At 39.3% G+C, this 21,230-nt stretch overlaps 1 protein-coding gene across 2 annotated transcripts in view; it reads right to left on the minus strand.

The window, feature by feature from the left end:
- The window catches only part of LOC104596308 (phosphatidylinositol 4-kinase alpha 1-like), a 97,793-nt gene that overhangs the window by 70,490 nt on the left and 6,073 nt on the right, over positions 1 to 21,230 (minus strand). For both annotated transcript variants that reach the window (XM_010257385.3, XM_010257379.3), the window contains exons 4-11: positions 19,759 to 19,929; positions 19,444 to 19,602; positions 19,208 to 19,335; positions 18,660 to 18,966; positions 14,510 to 14,678; positions 14,053 to 14,270; positions 8,267 to 8,425; positions 7,990 to 8,172 (exon numbers count right to left, since the gene is read on the minus strand). In XM_010257385.3, coding sequence (XP_010255687.1) covers positions 7,990 to 8,172; positions 8,267 to 8,425; positions 14,053 to 14,270; positions 14,510 to 14,678; positions 18,660 to 18,966; positions 19,208 to 19,335; positions 19,444 to 19,602; positions 19,759 to 19,929 — 1,494 coding nt within the window. The remainder of the gene's footprint in view (positions 1 to 7,989; positions 8,173 to 8,266; positions 8,426 to 14,052; positions 14,271 to 14,509; positions 14,679 to 18,659; positions 18,967 to 19,207; positions 19,336 to 19,443; positions 19,603 to 19,758; positions 19,930 to 21,230) is intronic.

The raw sequence follows: 21,230 nt of genomic DNA on the forward strand, positions 1-21,230 counted from the left end.
GTGTCTCTGCTCTGAATAGGTAGACTTCGCTTGTTCCCATATCTCACAAGCAGTTTCAGCCCACATAAAAGTCTTCCTTACTTGTGGCAGCATGGAAACCAAGAGCCAAGACATCACCATACTATTCTCTTGGTTCCACCTATCATATTCAGCACTTCCATACTTCAGTTCCTTCACTCTCCCATTGATGTATCCTATTTTCCCCCTAGCAATGATGTAGAGTTTTATTCCCCTAAACCACTCAAGGTAGTTCAGACCATCAAAAGGAATAACAGCCATGGGAAAACTCATATCCATTCCCCACTCACTCCATTGTGGCTCCCTGAAATCTCTGAAGTAGCAGAATTATCAGACGACATGGTCAAAACAGATAATCAGTCCCAAACACCAAACTTAGGACCCCTCCTTACTCCACAAAACAATGCTCCACTCAGTCCACACCCACACACTTGGGTTTAAAAACAGGCTGAACACAAACAGTACCAAATTCAGGACAAAACAGAGGCAATATTCGGCAGATTTCAGAATGTCTAAAGCCATTAATCAGCAGGAGAGATCCTTATCACTTATAATCAAGTCAAATTATTGAGATGACAGGGCATCCTTGACCTACAGTCGTCTTAACACGTGAACAGGATCACACGATCCAAAAAAAAGGTATACAGATCCGACAGCATTCAGCAGCCCAGATTCATTTGGTTTTCACTTGGTACACGACCAAGGAGGGTAAAGAAGAGATAACGAAAGAACTGTACCAGTCGTAGAGTTGTTTTCCTCAGTCCAAATTCAGATCTTTGTTCTGCTCAGGTTCAGCAAGTCTGTTCGATCTGTTCTCTCAGTAAAGGTTGTTCGATCTGCTCTCTTTTAGTCAGTATTCCCGCTCTGATACCATCTTGACAGTATGGCCGGCCAGAAATAAGAGGAAGAGAAGAGAAGAGAAGAAGAAGAGAGAAGAGAGAAGAGAAGAGAAGGAATTTGCAATGTAACAGTACTGGCGGCGCCAGCCTTTATTATTGTTAGTGGTGTTAGTGAAGGGGTATTTTGGTATTTGCACTTGTTGAGAATGTTGATGTGTACTGTTATGTTAGTTCGAGTGCCTCTTACTTAAATAAGGGCACTTAAGTCTTTTCCAATAAGTTAATAATATAATAACAGGTCTAGCCGAATCTAGGGATAACTTTTTCCTCTAATTCGAACCAGACCTTCTCTCTTTTCTCTCTTCTTCTTTCCTCTCCTACTTCTACTTCTTGCTGTTCACTTTACTTTACAGTCAACGAACAAGACAGAATTCTAGGGCAGGTCGAACTTCAACATGGTATCAGAGCCACATTGAACAAATCAGACTTGCTAGAATTCTGTCTTCTGCGCATCCGAACTAGGGTTTCTCTTGGGTTTCTCAGCTGTGAGTTGGAGACTGGAAAAGGGCTGAAAAGGAGTGATCGCCCTCTTCCCTTGGAGGTTCCTATGCCTCCGATTGTGTCGTTGGTGATTGGTTGTTGTGGTTTTTAAGCCCTAATTAGGGCTGGTACGTGTGGTGCAGTGGTGTCTTAGTCCTTCGTGTGTGTGGCCTTCAGGCGATGAGGTAAAGTTTCTTTTTATGCATATTTTCTGTTATGGAATACATGAGAGGTGTAGCACAGTTCGTATGATGGGTTTTCATATTGTAGTATGCTAGGGTTTATTCTGGTTTGTGTGTGATTCGAAGGGCAATAGTGTCTACTTAATGGTGAAACTTCCGGTAGCTGTGGATTAGGGTTTGTGGTGTTACAAGTGTGGTTTTCAGCATTTCATATTGCTGAAATTAGTGTGCAGACTTCGGTGAGTAGGGTTTGTGGTGTTGCAGTTTTCAGCATTTAATATTGCTGAAATCAGGGTGCAGATTTCGGTGAGTAGGGTTTGTGGTGTTGCAGTTCTCAGCATTTATTACTGTTGAAATCAGTGTGCAGATTTCAGTGAAGTGTTTGTGTGTAGTGTGCAGTGTGTAGTGCTCAGAATTCAGTGATAAGGGAGTTCGGCAATGGCAGATAACAGTGATAGTAAACCTAGTGTCATGATATCTACTGACTACCTGAATGTCCAAATGACCTCCATTAAACTGAATGGAGAGAACTATGTCCCTTGGGCCAAGTCTGTAGAGGTTTTTCTGAAGGCGAAGAAGAAAGTGAAGCACATAAGAGAGGAGAAACCCCTCGCTAATTCTCAGGAGTATGAAGACTGGGAACAGGAAGATGCACAGATCATCACATGGTTGTGGAACAGTATGGAACCCAGAATCAGTGTGAACTTCATGTTTCTTGACACAGCCAAAGAGGTGTGGGATCATGCTAAGAAACTTAATTCAGGTCAGGATAATACCACTAGGGTATATCAACTGTATCAGGAATACTTCAATCTGCAACAGAGAAATCAGAGCCTTGAGGAGTACTATGCCAGTGTGAGAACTATCTGTAATGAGTTAAACATCTATCATCCTCTCACTTCTGATGTCAAAGTTCAACAGCAACAGCGAGAGCAGCTTGATGTGACACAGTTTCTGGTGGGGCTGAAGTCTGAGTATGAACCAGTACGAGCCCAGATACTAGGGGGATCTGCTCTTCCATCTTTAGAGGAGGTGTTTGCTCGTCTTCGGAGGGCTTCCGTTGGATCTATGGATTCTAATGTCTCAGATAAATCAGCATTTGCAGTATCGAGAGGTCGAGGTGGCAAAAGTGGGGCTCAAGGAGCCCAGCCTGGCAGGAGTGGTAGTGGTGGACCTACACATATCCGTGGTGGTAGTCGTACTGGAGGCAGAGATTCAGGAGGAGCTCGTGGTAGAGGACGTGGCTCAGGTCCACGAAAGTGTACTCATTGTGGTTTGGATGGACATACTATTAACTACTGCTATGACTTACATGGTCCTCCCTCGACGTGGGCCAACCATGCCATGACTAGTGACACCAGTTTCAGCTCTAGACAGGAGAACCGGGCAGCTGATCCGATGCCTTCTACTCCCTCAGATGGCCCAGGCAAGGAGATGGTGAGTGTTCCTCGGGATGAGTAAGAAAGGTTTGTTCAATCCAAGTCGCAGCAGAACACAGCTACCTTTGCACACTCAGGTATGGCTTGTTTGGCATCCACACCCAACCCCTGGATTATTGACTCTAGAGCCTCCGATCACATGACGGGAACTCCAGGTGTGTTTTCATCTCTCAGCCATTGCTCAACATCACAATCTGTTACCTTTGCTAATGGCTCCACATCATCTATCTGTGGTGTTGGTAATGTTGACCTAGACCCTATATCCCTATCCTTTGTTTTATTTGTACCTAAGCTTCCATTTAATCTTATGTCTGTTAGTAAACTGACCAAGTCCCTTAAGTGCTCCATCACATTTTACCCCTCTGTGTGTGTTTTTCAGGATCTCAAGACGGGGATGAAGATTGGTGGAGGGCATGAAGCCGGTGGACTGTATTATCTTGATGGTGGTGGAAGAACGCCAACGGCCCTTCAGTCATCCATATCTCCTCTCCAGTGGCATTGTAGATTTGGTCATCCTTCGCTGAAAGTGTTGCAGTCCTTAGTCCCTTCATTGAGTCAACTTTCTGTTTTAGATTGTGAGTCATGTCAATTTGGGAAACACCATCGTGTTCCCTTTCGTTCTAGGGTCGATAACCATGTGTCGAGTCTTTTTTCTTTAATTCATTCAGATGTTTGGGGTCCTTAAAAGCGATGTCATATAATGGATACAGATATTTTGTTATTTTTGTTGATGACTGTTCAAGAATGACGTGGCTCTATTTAATGAAAGAAAGAAGTGAAGTATTTGCCATCTTCTAGAAATTTTATGCTGAGATCCGCAATCAATTTGGCGTTCACATCAAAATTTTCCGTTCTGATAATGGTCGTGAATACTTGTCTTCATCTTTTCAAGAATACTTGGACCAACATGGCATTATACACCAAACTTCCTATGCCTACACTCCGCAACAAAATGGGGTTGCTAAGAGAAAGAACCGACATCTTGTAGAAACGGCACGCTCCCTCATGCACCACATGAATGTTCCCAAAACCTTTTGGGGCGATGCAATGCTCACCTCTTGTTTATTAATTAATCGGATGCCCACGTCTATTCTTGATGGTCATTCTCCTTTTAGTGTCTTATTCCCCAACATGTCTCCGTTTCCGCTTCCTCCTCGGGTATTTGGGTGTGTCTGCTTCATTCATAATCTGGGTCCCGGGACTGACAAGTTAGATGCACGTTCCCTGAAGTGTATCTTCCTTGGCTATTCCCGAACTCAGAAAGGGTACAAGTGTTATCATCCCAGTTCTCGTCGTTCCTTGGTATGTGCTGATGTTACATTCTTCGAGTCTACCCCGTTCTTCGTGGGGTCCGGTGATGCTGCTTCCTCCACATCACCACCTCCTCTTCCTCTTCCTGTGGCTGATCCACCTCCTCTGGTTCCAGTCATGCCTACGTCCTTGCCTCCGGTGCCACCGTCTGTTGATCGTCCACCCATCCGTCACGTGTATAACCATCGCCCGCGTGTACCGGCTGCAGCTCCCCCAACTTCATCACCGTCGACAGATCTAGCTCCAGCTCCGACACCAGCTTCCAACCTAGATCTTCCTATTGCCTTCCAGAAAGGTAAACGTACCTGCACCCTTCACCCTAATTCCAATTTTGTTTCACTTACTCACCTCTCCGCCTCCCATTGCCAGTTCATCTCTTTGTTATCCTCCGTGGTTGTTCCTAAGGATGTCCAGGAAGCCCTTACCTCTCCAGAGTGGTGTCGTGCTATGGAAGAAGAGCTCTCTGCTCTGCATCATAATCACACTTGGGACCTCACCGCTCTTCCTCCTGGGAAGCAGGCTGTCGGTTGTAAGTGGGTGTATAGTGTTAAGTACTTGCCAGATGGTCGTGTTGAGCGCCTGAAGGCGCGGCTGGTTGCCAAAGGGTACTCCCAAACCTATGGCATTGACTAAGAGACATTCTCCCTGGTTGCTAAGATAGGGTCAGTTCGTGTCGTCATCTCCCTTGCAGCTATGTATGATTGGCCTCTACATCAGCTAGATATCAAAAATGCCTTTTTGCATGGTGATTTGCTCGAGGAGGTCTACATGGAGCAACCACCAGGGTTTGTTGCTCAGGGGGAGGATGGTAAGGTATGCAAACTTAAGAAGGCTATATATGGACTTAAACAGTCCCCTCGAGCATGGTTTGGTAGGTTCAGTGAGGTGGTCAAGAAGTTTGGTATGAAACAGTGCCAAGTTGATCATTCTGTCTTCAGTCTTGACTCTTCGGCAGGCAAAATAATATTGGTGATGTATGTGGATGATATCGTTGTGACTGGGAATGATAAAATGGGCATTGACATATTGAAGGCATTCCTACAGGAACACTTTCAGACAAAGGACCTTGGCAAGTTGAAATACTTTTTGGGCATAGAGGTAGCAAGATCTAAGCATGGCATTAATTTGTGTCAGAGGAAATATGTGCTTGATTTACTGGAAGAAACAGGGTTGCTGGGTACTAAACCGACTAAGACACCTATGGAAACAAATACGAGGTTGAGCAGTGATATAGGTGAAGTATTTGAAGACCCTGGCAGATATCGACGACTTGTAGGCAAACTAAACTATCTAACCATTACTCGGCCAGATATTTCATTTGCAGTTAGTGTGGTGAGTCGGTTCATGCAGAAACCTTTGGTCCTACATTGGAATGCAGTGCTAAGGATTGTGAGGTATCTGAAAGGAGCTCTTGGTCGTGGTTTGCTGTACAGGAGTGGTGGAAAACTGGTAGTAGAAGGGTACACTGATGCTGATTGGGCAGGTTCTATGTCTGATAGACGATCTACCACAGGCTATTGCACCTTTCTAGGGGGTAACCTGGTAATGTGGAAAAGTAAGAAGCAAACAGTTGTGGCAAGAAGCAGTGCAGAAGCAGAATATAGGGTCATGGCACATACTGCTTGTGAATTAGTGTGACTAAGGAACCTTCTACAGGAGAGAGGATATGACATCAGTACTCCAATGAAGCTCTATTGTGACAATCAGGCAGCGGTTCATATCTCTTCCAATCCGGTGTTTCATGAAAGAACCAAGCACATCGAAGTTGACTGTTATTTTGTGAGAGAGAAGGTGCTGAATGGAGTGATAGAAACTGCATATGTTAGTACAAAAGGTTTGAGTCGGGGGAGAGTGGACTACATATGTAACAAGCTGGGATTATATGATATATACTCACCAGCTTGAGGGGGAGTGTTAGTGGTGTTAGTGAAGGGGTATTTTGGTCTTTGCACTTGTTGAGAATGTTGATGTGTACTGTTATGTTAGTTCGAGTGCCTCTTACTTAAATAAGGGCACTTAAGTCTTTTCCAATAAGTTAATAATATAATAACAGGTCTGGCCGAATCTAGGGATAACTTTTTCCTCTAATTCGAACCAAACCTCTCTTTTCTCTCTTCTTCTTTCCTCTCCTACTTCTACTTCTTGCTGTTCACTTTACTTTACAGTCAACGAACAAGACAGAATTCTAGGGCAGGTCGAACTTCAACAATTATAATATATATAGGGCGGCAGAAATAACAAGGGAAAGACCCTTGTGCCCCTGGGTACAATAACAAACATAACAAAAGTGAAAAACGAAATAAAAAACACTTTAACTAGCCAAACAGACCCTTACACCAACAACTAAATTATTTTAACAATTAATAATCTGAAAGAAGTAACTATAACCCAACCACTGAATAATAGTTTCAACATAGAGAGCATACAAGAATACAACAGCATAGAAAGGCACATTAAATCAGAAATTTCCTCGCTTGTGAAAGTAGGCTTCACAAAAAAAAAAAAAAAAAAAAAGAAGAAGTATTAACAAGCAAATAAAGAAGCAAAAAGTAGAACAGCAAGCAAGAGTTATTTCTACTATATCTGTTGACTACGGTAGAAAGGCACACAAAAGGCCTGTAGATCAGTCTCATTGCCCAGAGTGAAGGGAGAGCAAGAGATCGTGGGAAGAAAAAGTTCACTCAGAAAAAAAGGTGAGGGATGGGAAAGAATTCCCTCTTAAAATTAACTAGAGTTTTGGAAACCTCCCCCCAGTACACACAGGTTATTTATTTATTTACCAAAGTGGCATATCCATAAGGACATAAGCTTCATGTTCAAGTAGCACAAGGTGCCAAGAGAAGTCTCAACTACAATTTTTTTCTAAATTAGAAAAACATCAGCAATGCCATTAAAAGAATAAAATGTTCATATATCCATTTGACAATCACCCTAAGAATAAAAAAGACTATTATTTGTATGGACAAAACATCAATTGAGATTGGAATCAATAAAATAATTTTTAGTATGAAATTGACTTTAATAGAAAACTTTCAAGATTAGTCATCAAAGAAAAAAACAATTATTAATAGTGGCAAAGAATATGTATGATACAATATACATAATTCTGATGTGTGCCCAGAACACCCCACTTGTGTCTAGGACCCAGCCTACCTACCCCGTAGACCTGTTCATGGGTCGGGCTTCATTCCCAACTTTACAATGTTGCAGGTTCGTGCTTCGGGCTGGGCTCATTGAAATTTTGACAAAAGCCAAGCCCGAGTCCAGCCCATGAACAGGTCTACTACCCCATTACAGCTTTCTTCCTCCTTAAAATCATTCTCCCTAGGGCACAAATCCCATTGCTGCTGGTCTTTTAACACCTTTTCTAGCTAGCACAATCTGCTAGACCATTTACTGATCTCTCACCCCATTGGACACTTGCTGCCACTTCCTCAAACAGTATCTACAAATTTTTGAAAACCAATCCAGTAAAATACTTATCAAATAAAGGTACACCTAGACTGTTGTAAAAAATAGAATGGCCATTTCAAGCTCACCATTTCAATTATGAAAATAAGTATATGAGAATCAATACTTTTTGAACTATAAAGAAGAAATGATAAAAATGGTGCAACCATAACGATTTTTCTTGGTAAACTTTTTTTTTTGGAAGCAAACCTGTAGAAGACCCTGACTAGTGCATGGCGCATATGAAAGTGCATTGCTGATCCATTCCCGAACAACTCTTTGATACAAAGAACGAACTGTAGTTACCCAGGTAGGATCATTTACAAGGGAAGAAGATGAATCATTATTGACAGAGAATAGAAGAGAATCAAGACATGAAGAATTCCACAAAATCTGCATGTACATAAATCCATCTTGTCAGGCATACAACCAAATTGTCTCTAGAACTAATATGCACAGAACAATAACATTGTAAAGATAGCTTTACCTGTGGAAACCTATCTCTAAGTTGAATCAACAAGCTAACAGAAATATCTCGGATGTGCTCCTCCCTCTGAGACATGTTTTTTATGAGAAAGCAGGCATGAGCAGAAAGAGTAGACTCTCTTATTTCAGCTTCATTGCCAGTTTCAGAAATCCGATCCTCCTGAAGACCCAATTAGAACGATCAGCCAAAACCAATGCTTACATAGAAAGCTCCAAGTCCAAGCAAACAATGTAACCAATGAGCCATTGTCATGAGGAACCATAAATTAGATCTCTCTAGAACCCCAAATTCTAGAGTTCAATTAAATAATGAATCATAAAAGATGAGTAATCAGAATAAGATACATATGAAAGAATATCAGTTAGTTCTTCCTCTTGTGTTGGTGAATTACTACCTGATAAACAGTTTCTTCGTGATGCAGACATAGAAGCAAAGAAAAAAAAAACTGAAAAAAAAAAATTGAAGTGGCACAGATGACTGTCCAACAGTCCGACCTAACAGCCCTGAGCAACCAGGCTATATCTCCCATGTTACTAGGTGGATTAAAACCAATTTTTTGTTACTTAGTAATCTTATGGTACTGGATGCTCACCAAGTTTCAGCCAAAATGGATGAGCAGAAGTGTGTTTTATTGAAGCATCTTTGGAGCTGTTTTTCAAATACTGCAGATTTTGGTCAATAGTCAAAGTCAAACATCCAACTAGTGGACCCCATAGTTTGACTCGCCCAAATATGCAATATCATTGGTTAAAGTTTCATGAGTTTTGGTCAAGATGCATCTAAGTTATGACCAGTGTTATGGACTCTCCTAAATGCATGGTGTCCTTGTCGGACATGTGTCGAACTCTAACACTCCATGGATTCTTGCACCTCAATGTGGCATGTTTCTTATTCTCCTTGCTTAATCAACAGAAATTAACAGCTAATGCATACAATGAATGTCATTTTTCCTAAATAATAAGTAACAATGACAATCTCTTACACTTTTGTAATGTACATAATGAATGTCATTTTTTTATAAATAACAAGTAACAAAATACAGAATAGTTTAATAATGTAGACATCATTCACCAAAAAAAAAAAAAAAAAATAGTGTATACATCTATATAGACATCTCCTCAAGTCCTTGTTTCATTGCCTTGCCAAGTCAAAATCCCCAAATGTGTCCAATTTTGATTCCCATGTCTGTGTCCATGTCCATACACTGGTTATGGTAGACTCTAGTTGAGGTAGAAAAGAGTTCAGTTTTTTGTTGAAAGAATCATTGCAAGGGTAAATACTTGGGAGTTATATTGATAGATTTTAGTCCTAAATAGGAGCTCGAGATGTCCAGGGATAATTTCTCTAGAAATTTACTATTCTTAGAACACATTACTATTTATAGTAACTTTTGGACTTACTATTTATAGTAATTCCCTAAGTATTCATATTAAATCATAAGATACTATTTTTAGAAATATCTGGTTTCTTTATATTTGTAGGAGTTAATGGTCTAAACAAAAGTCCTAGTTCAAGTTGATTTCTTCAGGCTATACAAAGGGGGCAAAATCCTTTTCCACCATAAGTAACAATAGAACTTTATTACTTGGTAAAAGACAACAATTACATTACAGGTTTTGTGCCTTGCACCCCTTTACAAAGTGTTAGCCTCAGCTAACAGCTAACCCCTTCACATTTCACCAATTTGGTATTGTGTCCCAAATTCCTAATACATATTGTTCCTACTACCCCAGGCCCAGATTTTGTACACACAATTTTAGCATATTAGAATTTGATTAAAGATGTGAATTTTCTCTATTTTCCTATATAACCTATTCCCAAGGTTCAAAGTATCGACACGTATCAGCCGATACGTATCGTTCCAGGACCCCTCCGATACGCCCCTATAGTGGCTGTATCGGGGTCTAACCGGTTCAGGGGATGGAGGAACCCTAAACCGCCCCCCCTGAACCAGTTTCAGAAAAAAAAAATAAAAAATAAACTAAAAAAAACAGTATTGATTCGCCCGATACGCCCATACCGGCGTATCAGGCGTATCGATATTTTGAACCTTGCCTATTCCTATTGCTATTGAGTGAATTTTCATTGCCTTGATCAACATCCTTCACGCAACTGTAGCATTCATATTTCCAAAATATATTAGAGTTTTTGTCACATTACTTTTTGTCATCAAAAATCAAACATCCAATTACTTCTACCCTTTTTTCTATAGAATGCCAAATATGTCATCCTTCCAAATCTACAATGTAGGAGAAGAAAATAGATAGATTCTCAATTCTCAATACACAAGATCAGAACTTTATGATAATATTATCTAACTATTTACCATTGGGGGGTTCTCCAAAAGAGCAATCCACAAGAATAAAGGAGCTTGAAATGCAAACTAAAGCATTCTAAATTATATCTGCTGGGAAATGAGCTGCCTCCACTTCAACCAGTGTTTTAAAAGTGAGACATAAGAAAAGTGTAAAGGCCTTCTAGCACCCAGCCCAAGGCACAAGGCACTTGCCAAAATGAAGCAAAGCACAAAGTTTTGGGATTGGTGTTTCTCTTTATTTGGTTGCAAGTGGAATTTTCCTACAGAGACTATTTGGGAAGAAAGAAATACTAGAATTTTTCAAGAAAAGGAGAGAAGCAAGAAATCAAAGAATATGTGATGATTAGAGTAATATATTGGTTAAGAACTATGGAAATCTTTTGCCAATTCTTTTTTGATGATTTTTGGAGGAATTGGGTTAGGGTCGCAAGAAGCTTCCATTCAAAAATAAAGATAGAATCTGTTTGGATTTCTCCGCCTAAAGGATACTTGAAACTGAACTTTGATGGGAGCAGTCAAGATAACCCAAGCCCATCTAGAGTGGGAGGGATATTAAAGAATAGAGAAGGACATGTCATGGCTGTTCTCAACCAGTGGGAGTAGGGGATTCTGATAGAGCTGAAATGCTTGCTGCATTACAGGGAGTCCAGATTGCAAAGGAGATGAATATAGGAAACCTAATGGTTGAAGGTGATTCTAAGTTGGTAGTGGGGTGGGAGAAGGAGATGACTATAAGCTTACGGTTTATTATATGATTCACGATTTGGTTCAATTTTCTAAATGATTTACTGTGCGATTTCAACTTTCAGAACATTTCATATATATAAGGGGGGTCAGTTTTCTGATTTTGGTCACACAAGCACCAATAAAAGTTAAATTAGAGGTTAATAGACCATTACAAAGGTGTGAAAGACATAAGAATGTATAAAATATGACTGAAAAAAACCAAACAAACTTATAAAAGGATCACACCTATTACTTAACAAAAAAAACAAAGATCACACCTAGGTTGAGGCACCAGGGATGTATCCTTTTGAAAGGGCTATGTCTGGGTTGATGTGAGGCTCATGCCTTAAAATGTGCCTTGCCTGTGTTTAAGAGTGAAATAGAATGAAAAAAACAAGTAATTCATCTATGGGATCTTTTCTACATCCATCTCTTGACTCTTCTCAATCAAGAATAGCTCAGTCATTCAACCTTGCCAATAAATCCTTCAAAGAATTCACATCCCAATCATTAAAGTTGCTCTTAGATCTTAGGACCAACATGATACTGTCCACCTTGTGTTAATTAAAAGAAATAACCAGTTTGTCATTAAGCCACCACCACAAAAATCCAGGATCAGGAAGACCAAAATTAGGAGAGCATCCCTATAGCACCTGTCCTCCCAAAATCCCACTCTATCACCATCACCCAACCTTCTATGAACAGCCTTGAAAAAATCTAAGATCTCACAAGTCATGATATCATTGCTGCCCTAGACCCACATTAAATGTTTTTTTTTTTGATAAATGAGGGTACTTTTATTAAAACAAATATCAGAAATACAAACAGCCTAGGAAGAGGCACGAGATGTTACCTCCCCCAAGGACTGAATCATATACACTAAACATGCCCAAACCTGAGACAAATTACAAAGTAGCCCAAAACAGATCTCCCCTTGACACCCCTTGCTTGGCCAAGAAACAGCCATTGCATTTGCTGATCTGCTGACCCACTGATACCTAACAGTCATATTTCTTGTCATCCATTTAACTTTCTTTAACAGATCCCTGTAGCCCCAACAAACTGTGTCTGGGCTATTCAGCCAGTCCACTACTACCTTGGAATCCCCTTCTACTAACAAATTGTTCACTCCAATTTGACTAGCCATCTGTGTACCGTGTACCGCTGCTAGTAGCTCTGCCCTTACAGAATCACCTTCACCCACTAGTCCTGAAAAAAAGAGACAACATATTGCTGTCTTTATCTCTCAGAATCCCACCAACTCCGGATGGCCCTGGGTTACCTTGGCAGCTGCCATCAAAATTCAATTTTACCACTCCATCCTGTGGGGGTTTCCATTCAACTTGTGATTTGTTTTTGGTGGAGACTGTTGAAGCCACTGCTTCCCAATTTCTCCTTAAGTCATCAAAGGAGAAATCTGCCAACAACTGTGAAGATTTCAGCCATGAAATTGTCTTTGTCAATATACATTCCTTGACTTCAGCAAGACTTCTTTCCTTTTCTTGAAATATTCTAGCATTTCTCTCCTCCCATAAAATCCACAAGGTAGCGGCTCTGATACATTTCCACATTAGCTTCCCTCTTTTTTTAACAGGCTCTTTGGTAAACATTGGTCCTGGCGATCAGGAGTCATTGGATATGAACTTAACCTTCACAGTTTTTTGCACAAAGTGACCACTCTCAGACTGGAACTTGCATCCTCACATTTGTCAGCCCAAGATTTTACCATTACACCAAGCAATGTCCCCTTAAAATGCCAATAACAGCTTGCTCGAATTTTCCAGAAGTGCACGTAATTTTCTTACTGACAAAAAACGCCCACTTCTTTTTGTTCCCCTAACCAATCAGTGTCTGCAAAAGCATATATTTTTCTTTGAATGTATACAAATACCAACACTACAGCTTTAAATTAACAAGATATATCAAAGATACAAGACAGTTGACATCAACATAGAAGAAGAGTTCAATTATATAGTCATATAAAATCCAAAAGGACTGATGCAGCTATTACAGATTAAAACTAGACAACTTGAAACTCTCCAGACTTTTGAAGCCAAAGCTTCAGCCCCTTCAAATTGTACCCAATCTCCAACTGCTTTGCTCTTCTGTATAAGGAGATTCACAAATTACAGTTGGAACCAATATACGAGACTTGGAAAGTTACCAGAGGCAAAGAAGTTGAGAAAAAAATGGTCATCTACAAACTAGCCCAACTTATAAGAGTTCGCCATTCATACTTTGGTAGACCAGGATGGCTCCAAGCTCCAGCATAAATTTTGAAGTGATGAACATAATAGAAGTCCACATTATCAAAGTGCTCCAATTCTTATGACAAGAACAAAACATGAGCAAACTACATATGAAGGTAGCAATAAACTTCAAATTCCAATATCTGTTTACCAAGAGTGTACAACAAAATGTGCAAGCGCATGTTAACCGCTACAATAACGTAAAGCTTTCCAACTCATTAAGGCTGTATTTAGTTTGAAAGAAAAAGGTAAGGAAAGATAACCCTACCTTTTCTTTCAAACCAAACACATCCTAAAGGATATCCCTTTTTTCCAGAAGTTCCATGTCAAGACCACAGGCTAATAAAATCAGTTTAACTATTTGAAATTCAACTATTGAATAAAACTATCTCTTTATCCGCATGACGGGTCAGGATACATACAAAATCATCAAAAGAAAATCAAACTAATAGGTCAGACCAAAAGTAGCCTGTACATGGATAAAAAATAAATACCAGCCATGAAACTGCTGTTTCAAAAGCCCTGTGAACAATTGCAGTCAAACATTGAAAGACTGCTTGCTTTAGATTTGGAGTTTTGAGGTATTCAAACACGCAGTTGAATGCACTTCTAGAAGCACTCAAACTAGTCTGGCCATTAAGGATGCCACCATTGCTGCTGAAACGTATTATCTCCAGAAAGGCAACTGCAAGTAGATAGGTTGCCTTAACACCTGAACAAAAAATACACAAAACAGGAAGATGTCAAAATTAAAATGGATGCACTGGAAAATCTGATCAAGTAACACTGTTTCAGGATCTGGGACAGGTGAAATTTCAGAAAGGCAATAGAAGATAAGAGAACTTGTTTGAGGTCTAAAGCCTTGATATTGGCATGTACTAGTTTAACATATTATTACAACAATATAAAAAAAAATTATGTTTTTTAAACAATTATCAGAGGTTGCCAGACCTGTAATTGTGCTCATTGCTGCAGTTTCAACTCGTCCTCCTAAAGCAGCAGATAGAGCTGCTCTTTGAGCTACAGCAGCTTTTTCATTACCACTACCTCGACGGCTGCCAGGATTGTGAAGAGCATTGAGTTCCAACTCATCTTCAAGCCATTTAACCGAGCTAACAACCTGCACGAGATACACATTCTTACAATAAGGCTCTAAACTATTTTCTCACAAAAGAAATTTATCTCACTGCAACAGTAGCAAAATTCTAAATAATGATTGGAGTTTCAATGATGGTCTGAAAGAACATTTTCATGTTTAAATTTATTATTTCCTGCCTGTAGGGGCAAAGGTATTTCAGATGACATAGAGAAAATAAGAGAAAGGGGGAAGTTGCAGAAAGACTGCATTTGATGGAATATAAAAGATGTTGCAAACTACCATCCCCATACACCCATACATTAAAACTTTGAAGGGTGCAATCTAGGCAGCCTAGGAATTTCAGGAGTAGGTGTGTAAAGGAAGAATACTTGCCATGTAATAAAATCTTGTAGAGGTCAGGGACTCAACTAGGGCAGAGCTGAATGCTGTTTTACGGGGTCTAAAAAAGGAAAACCATTGAAGTGCAGAATTGTCATAATAGAAGGGGATTCACAGATTGTAATGTAATATGGATGGCTAGGAAGAAATCAGGAGAGATCTTGAAAGTACAGACATATGCTGAGGTTAAGGAACTAATGGAGGAGTTGAGAACAAGTATCAAGTCAGTACCTTGATCTGCTAACAGCCTAGCAGCTTGTCTAGCAAAACCAGTGTTTTAAAAGCACAAGGTGTAAAAAAGTTGCAAGGGCCAATTTCCACCCGAGGCGAGAGGCGCAAGGCAAGCGCGCGCCATTTTGAAGCAAGGCGCAAAAATACAAAAAAAATTGCTAAAAAAATCAAAAATAAGTGTCAGAAAAATCAAAAAAATAAAAAAATATATATTAAACATAATATTAATAAGAAATATATACTTAAATTTTAAAAATAATGGTTTAAAAAACCTATTATCTAAAATTAAAATACATAAACATAACGTGTAAAGCATATTCAAATGACAATTTAAAAATAAAATCAAACATATAAAACATTTTCAAGCAAGTAAAGCCCACAATCTCTTTTTTCCCCAATTGCATTACTTCAAGTAGCTAGTGTGATGTAAAACATATTACATTCCTGATTCTACGAGTCGCCTTTGTGCCAAACCCCTCGAGGCAAGCCCAAACCCCCTATTTGCTAATGTTGTTCATTCATTCATCTTAATAAAATAACTTCTTAAAAGGCAATTAGAATTATAAAATCATTATTTTTTTGTGTGAGAGTTAAGAATTTAAGACTTGAATATGGACTTGTTTGGGCTTGCCTCGAGGGGTGTGGCCGGGGGTCCAGGGGCGGAGCCCCCGGCCCAACAGCTTGGTTCAAAAAAAGCAAAAAAGCGTACAATTTTCAAAAGGCGCACGCCTGATGCGCATGCCAAGGCGCATCAGGCGTGCGCCTTTTGAAAGTGTTGCACCTAGGACCTGGGCGAGGTGCCTACCCTAAAAATGCGCCTCACCTGTGCGTAGGCATGCCTTTTAAATCACTAAGAAAAACAAGGGGCTGCAAGAGATTATATGTTTTGGGGTACAGTACCCCAAGAGGGGAATTGTAATCAACAATGTTAGTGGTGGTTAGTTGAGGACTAGTTACCCATATCAGTGTTTTAAAAGCACAAGGGGCTTTTTGCACCCAAGGCACAAGGTGAGGCATGCTCTTTTTTTTATGGGTATAATGATCGCCCCACTTTTTACTGATCATTTAATATTTAACTACTTCACAGTGGTCCAAAATTCCACTTAGCAACCAAACCAAAAAGTAAAACCAACAAAGTTTGTTTAATAACAAAAGATTTCAATGCTTCTAAATAACAAAATTTGATCCAGAAGAAACAAAAACCGTCCTTTAAAGTGAAGTTGAAACGATCAATCACATCCTTCAGCAAAAAACCCCTTTACCCCTCTGCTCAAGAAGTACCACTTCTTAGAGCTTGAGCCTTGTAGGGTTTCCTTGGAGCTAACTGAGTCTCAGGCTCTTTCTTTACAGCTTCTTCCTTTTCAGACAAGATCAACTCAATGTGGCAAGGAGAAGACATGTAGGGGTTTCTCCCATGAGCTCAGTAAGTGCGGCGCCCCTGTTTCTGAGCCTGGTTTACCTGGATGTGGGAAATATACAATGAATCCACATCCAAACCTTTCACATCTGCATTACTCTCAGCATTCTTAAGCAAATCCATAATGAATATGGCAGACTTAACATGCTCCGTTTTGAAGTGAGGTGCAAAATTTTTTAAATTTTTTAAAATGCAAAATTTTAAAATTAATATTAATTAAAAATTCATACTTAAATTTTAAATTAAATGTGTTAAAAATCCTGTTAGCTCAAATTAGAATACATAGACATAACATATAAAACATAGTCAAGCGCTCAACAACTCAAGCACATGAAACCCAGTGTTTAGGAAACTAGACCAGACCAGCAGGTCAGACCGGTTGAACCGTGACCAGTTCGGCCACACCCCAATAACCATATTTGCTAAAAACTCGGTGAAACCAGCTGACCAAACGGCTTAACCAGAAAGCCGGTGAACCAGTTCCGGTTTCATGAAACTGCCTGGGTCCTTAAGTAATTGAAATTTTAGAATGTGTTTAACAAGATTTGAACCCATGACCTCTTATTTTCATATGTTGTTAATTACCACCAATCCACCTCATTACTTGTGTTATTGACTCTTTATTGTACATACTACTTTATCACACACTTATTTTAAAGAAAATGTAAATTAAGAGACTTGAACCCTAGCCATTTGCTTTAAAAATTAAGGAACTTGTCATCCATCCACCATATTTAAATATATTATATATAGTATTTATATGACCCATAGTGTGTGTGTGTATGCATGTATCTATGTATATGTATATGTATAAGCCATGTCATCGCGGTTCAACCCCAGTTGAACCTCTGACCCATGAGCCTCTTTCTTCTTCGGTTTTGTGCCTAGTCTGGTTCTTTGAACACTGATGAAACTTTCAGTCTCTTTATTTCTTTCCTAGTTGCATTACACTAATTCTACAAGCTGCCTAATACTAAGCCCATTGAGGCAAGCCCAAATAAATCCACGCTAGGGTCTTAAATTCTTAAAAGATGAGGAACTAAAACCAATTTTTAAGTACGGATTAAGAATTTAAGACCATAGTATGGATTTATTTGGGCTTGCGTCAAGGGGCTTGGTAAGGGGCTGAGGCGCAAGGCACACCAAGAGAGCACCTTTTTAAAGGGGGTGCACCTCGCCTATGTGCCTAGTGTTCGGTTGCCTGTACAAATGTTGCAAAAAGTTATTTTATAAAAATACAACTTTCTAATGTTAGTTGCCTGTACAAAATAAATGAAAGCAAAACAATATCCAAAACTAGAGAGAGAATGGGGTAAAATGACTTGCAGAACAATTACCTAGCATCTTAGATGATCATGGGCTTTACTTTTAAGAGTTCTACAAGATAATTGTCATATTAAATTTAATTAAAATCACTTACATACAAGAAAATATTCGATTCATACAAGTCTTTCTCCTGCAAGCAAGCCTAAAACCTAATAATTCAATCCATGACAACATTTTGCAAGTTTGTTTTTGAGTTGCAACCAAACATTAGAAAGTTTAATTAAAGTAACATTTTTATGAATAATAGTTTTTGCCTTAAAAATATTTAGGCAGACACTTGTGTAATTAATATACAGAATATAAAGAACAAAAGGCACAATGTAGAATTACTTTTGTAAGCGAATGACACTTCCAATGGAACCAAATGCTACTATTAGACCTGTTCATGGGCCGCGCTTCGGGCCTGAATTACACTATGTTGGGCTCAGGCTTCAGGTCGGGCCCCATTCAAATTTCGGCAAAAGCCAAGCCCGAGCCTAGCCCATGAACAGGTCTAGCTACTATATAAAGCAAAAAAATATTATCCAAAAATGCTTTCAACAGACAAACAGTAGGAAAATAGCATACAGAACAAAGAAATTCCACTTTATACTATTATCTTAAGCAAAGAAACAATAGTATCATCCAAATGCTTCTTCACATTAACTTACAAGGGGTGGGGTTCCTTGAGCAATACGCTGGATAGCTGCAGACCATACACTATTCCACATGTATGGCCCAACCACAGCTTGAAGAGACATGGTTGTCATGCTTCCGACGCTATTCATAGTAGTAGAAACTGATCTTGTTGAAAGTTGATTCTTCTGAATAGGAGGAGCCAAACCAAAAAGAGCAACATAGAACCACAAGTTACGAAACAGCTTCAAAAGAGAAGGTTCAACATCTACAGTTGGATCAAAGTCAGAACAAATTTCAGCAACTGCAGGAAGTAAAGGCCCCAAAAAATCTGCTCCACTCCTGTAAAGAATCAAATATCAGGTACAAATGCTTTAAAGACCATACAAAACCAGTAGTAATACCATCTAAAGCATGATAAGCAATAATGGCTCCTAAGGCATGCATGACTACTACCCAATGGGAAAAATAAAATAAAATCCCAACTACATGGGTGGGAGAGTAGGACCATTAACAGTCTTAGCTCATTCAATTAGTGAAAACCATGGCAAATATCCTCCATATCAGGAAACTAATGTATTACCTTCCACTTTTTGATTCTGCAGCTAGCCCTACATCTGAACATAAAGATAGTAAACGGTGACGATAGTCTGATCGCAATTTAGGATTAGTAAGACCAGTAGCAATCAGAAGGAATCCTGCAGGAAGAGTCTGGAATGTGATTGAACTAATGAGAATCCATTTTAACAGAATGAAATTTCTATTTGAGACAAGAAAGGGAATATTTATAAGTAAGTTCCAGGTTTATATGATACAGACTTCTACACGCTCTGTGGTGGCCTCAGGAGCCAATGTTTTGCTTTCTGCAGATCCTATGGTTGAAAGTTTATTCAGATAGCTTCTTGTCATCAGAACAACTGTCTCACGATAGGATTTCTCAAAACCCAAACTTGCCATGCGAGCAACAGCATCAAGAAGCTGCAAGAGTTCAATCATAACAGGCTCAGAACCTATTCAAATCACAATTGACCAAGTCATTGGCTGTAAACGAATGGTAAAAAGGGGGGAGGCAGAGACAGAGAGAGGAAAATCTATGAAACACCATAAATATGTTCAGAAGTCGAAGTCTCATACTCGGAGTCGCAATAAACCAGGAGTCGAAGCATCACCCTCTTCTAAGCTTTCAATAAATAGAGGCAATATCATGTCCACAACTTCAGCCTTATTAACAGAGACATTCAGATCTGCTAGCAAGCGTATAGCATTAAGCTGGATGACAGGAATTGCTTGTTTCTCTTTTCCACCCTGAGATTGGTAAAAGAGTAAATAAGCATATAAAAATACTTAACCATTAAAATAAGAAATAAATACAAGGCACTCAGAATATATCATAGCTTAAGATCAACGCACAGAATGATAAAGCACAAAATAGAACCTAGGAAATATCAAGACTACTGAAAAAAAAAGAGAAGTCATAGAAAATATCTTAATGCTCAGTTTCGGGAAAAATACATGGAAGATGGCTCAGTTGTATGTGCAGGGGGAAAAGCAGTAGCATTTAGGTAAAAAGTGGCAGAGGAAAAAACACTTCAGAAGGAAGGCACATCAGCCACCACTTAGCTGAATTTTACCACTTGCCAGGAAGGATAACAAGTGCTTGAATATGAAAGCAGAAAATATCTCCTAAGTCACATAGTTGACCTTGGATAGAAATGTCCTTTGTTTTACATATTATTTCCATTTTAATAAAATTTGAATTGATTTATAATAAATCAAAAAAAAATAATCCTTAAACACAAGGAAACCTATGTTACCAAGGATAAAAAATCTAGTCTAGTCCAGCTTTCCTGTTCAAAAACAAACCCAAACAAAGAATGGAAATAGAAGCTTTTCAACTCATTCTCTCATGGCACACCCTTGAACCATGTACAGGTTGCCCAGGCCTCTGTTATGTTCCCACCACAAGAAAGACAACAAAAACATAAACAACAGAATCAAGAAGGCTACTTCAGGTGTCTCTCCTCAGCTTTCAATGTATCCAGATCTGCAAAATGATTAACCTGCAACTCATAAGCAGGTTTGCAGTGTAACATACATTGTCAGTTCTGCTAACCCTGCTCAATGAACAACTAATATAATATCTAGATATGTAAGGGTGGACCATATGATAAATATTTAATAACACTCTTGCAGACTCATCGCCTTAATGCTTGAAGATGTAAATCAAGCATTAAATCCATTGTTTTCTTTTTTTATCACCAATAAAGATGAAAGGAATTTATTAGAGCATAAATAACACAAGGATGTAATGTCTGACTCCCATGGATAGGAATAGAGAAGAAAACAGCCATATGCACTGAGGGGCATACCAATAGAGAAACCTACTTCCCCATAGAAATTTCATAATTTCTACACTTATGGGACTTCCCTCACAAATACAACCAGAAAGGCTACAACCAACAGCCCCAGTGGTTTTCTAAGCTACCCAAATTCCAAGAGATCTTGGGTTGTCAAAGGAGCAACCATTGAAATTGCCATAATGTAGAGTTTAGTTCCACAGGGGTAGGAAGGTCTTTTTACTTTATTTTATGTCATGTTGATGTCAC

Source organism: Nelumbo nucifera, chromosome 3 (genome assembly GCF_055504915.1).
Source record: "Nelumbo nucifera cultivar China Antique chromosome 3, China Antique-T2T, whole genome shotgun sequence".
NCBI classification, from domain to species: Eukaryota; Viridiplantae; Streptophyta; class Magnoliopsida; order Proteales; family Nelumbonaceae; genus Nelumbo; species Nelumbo nucifera.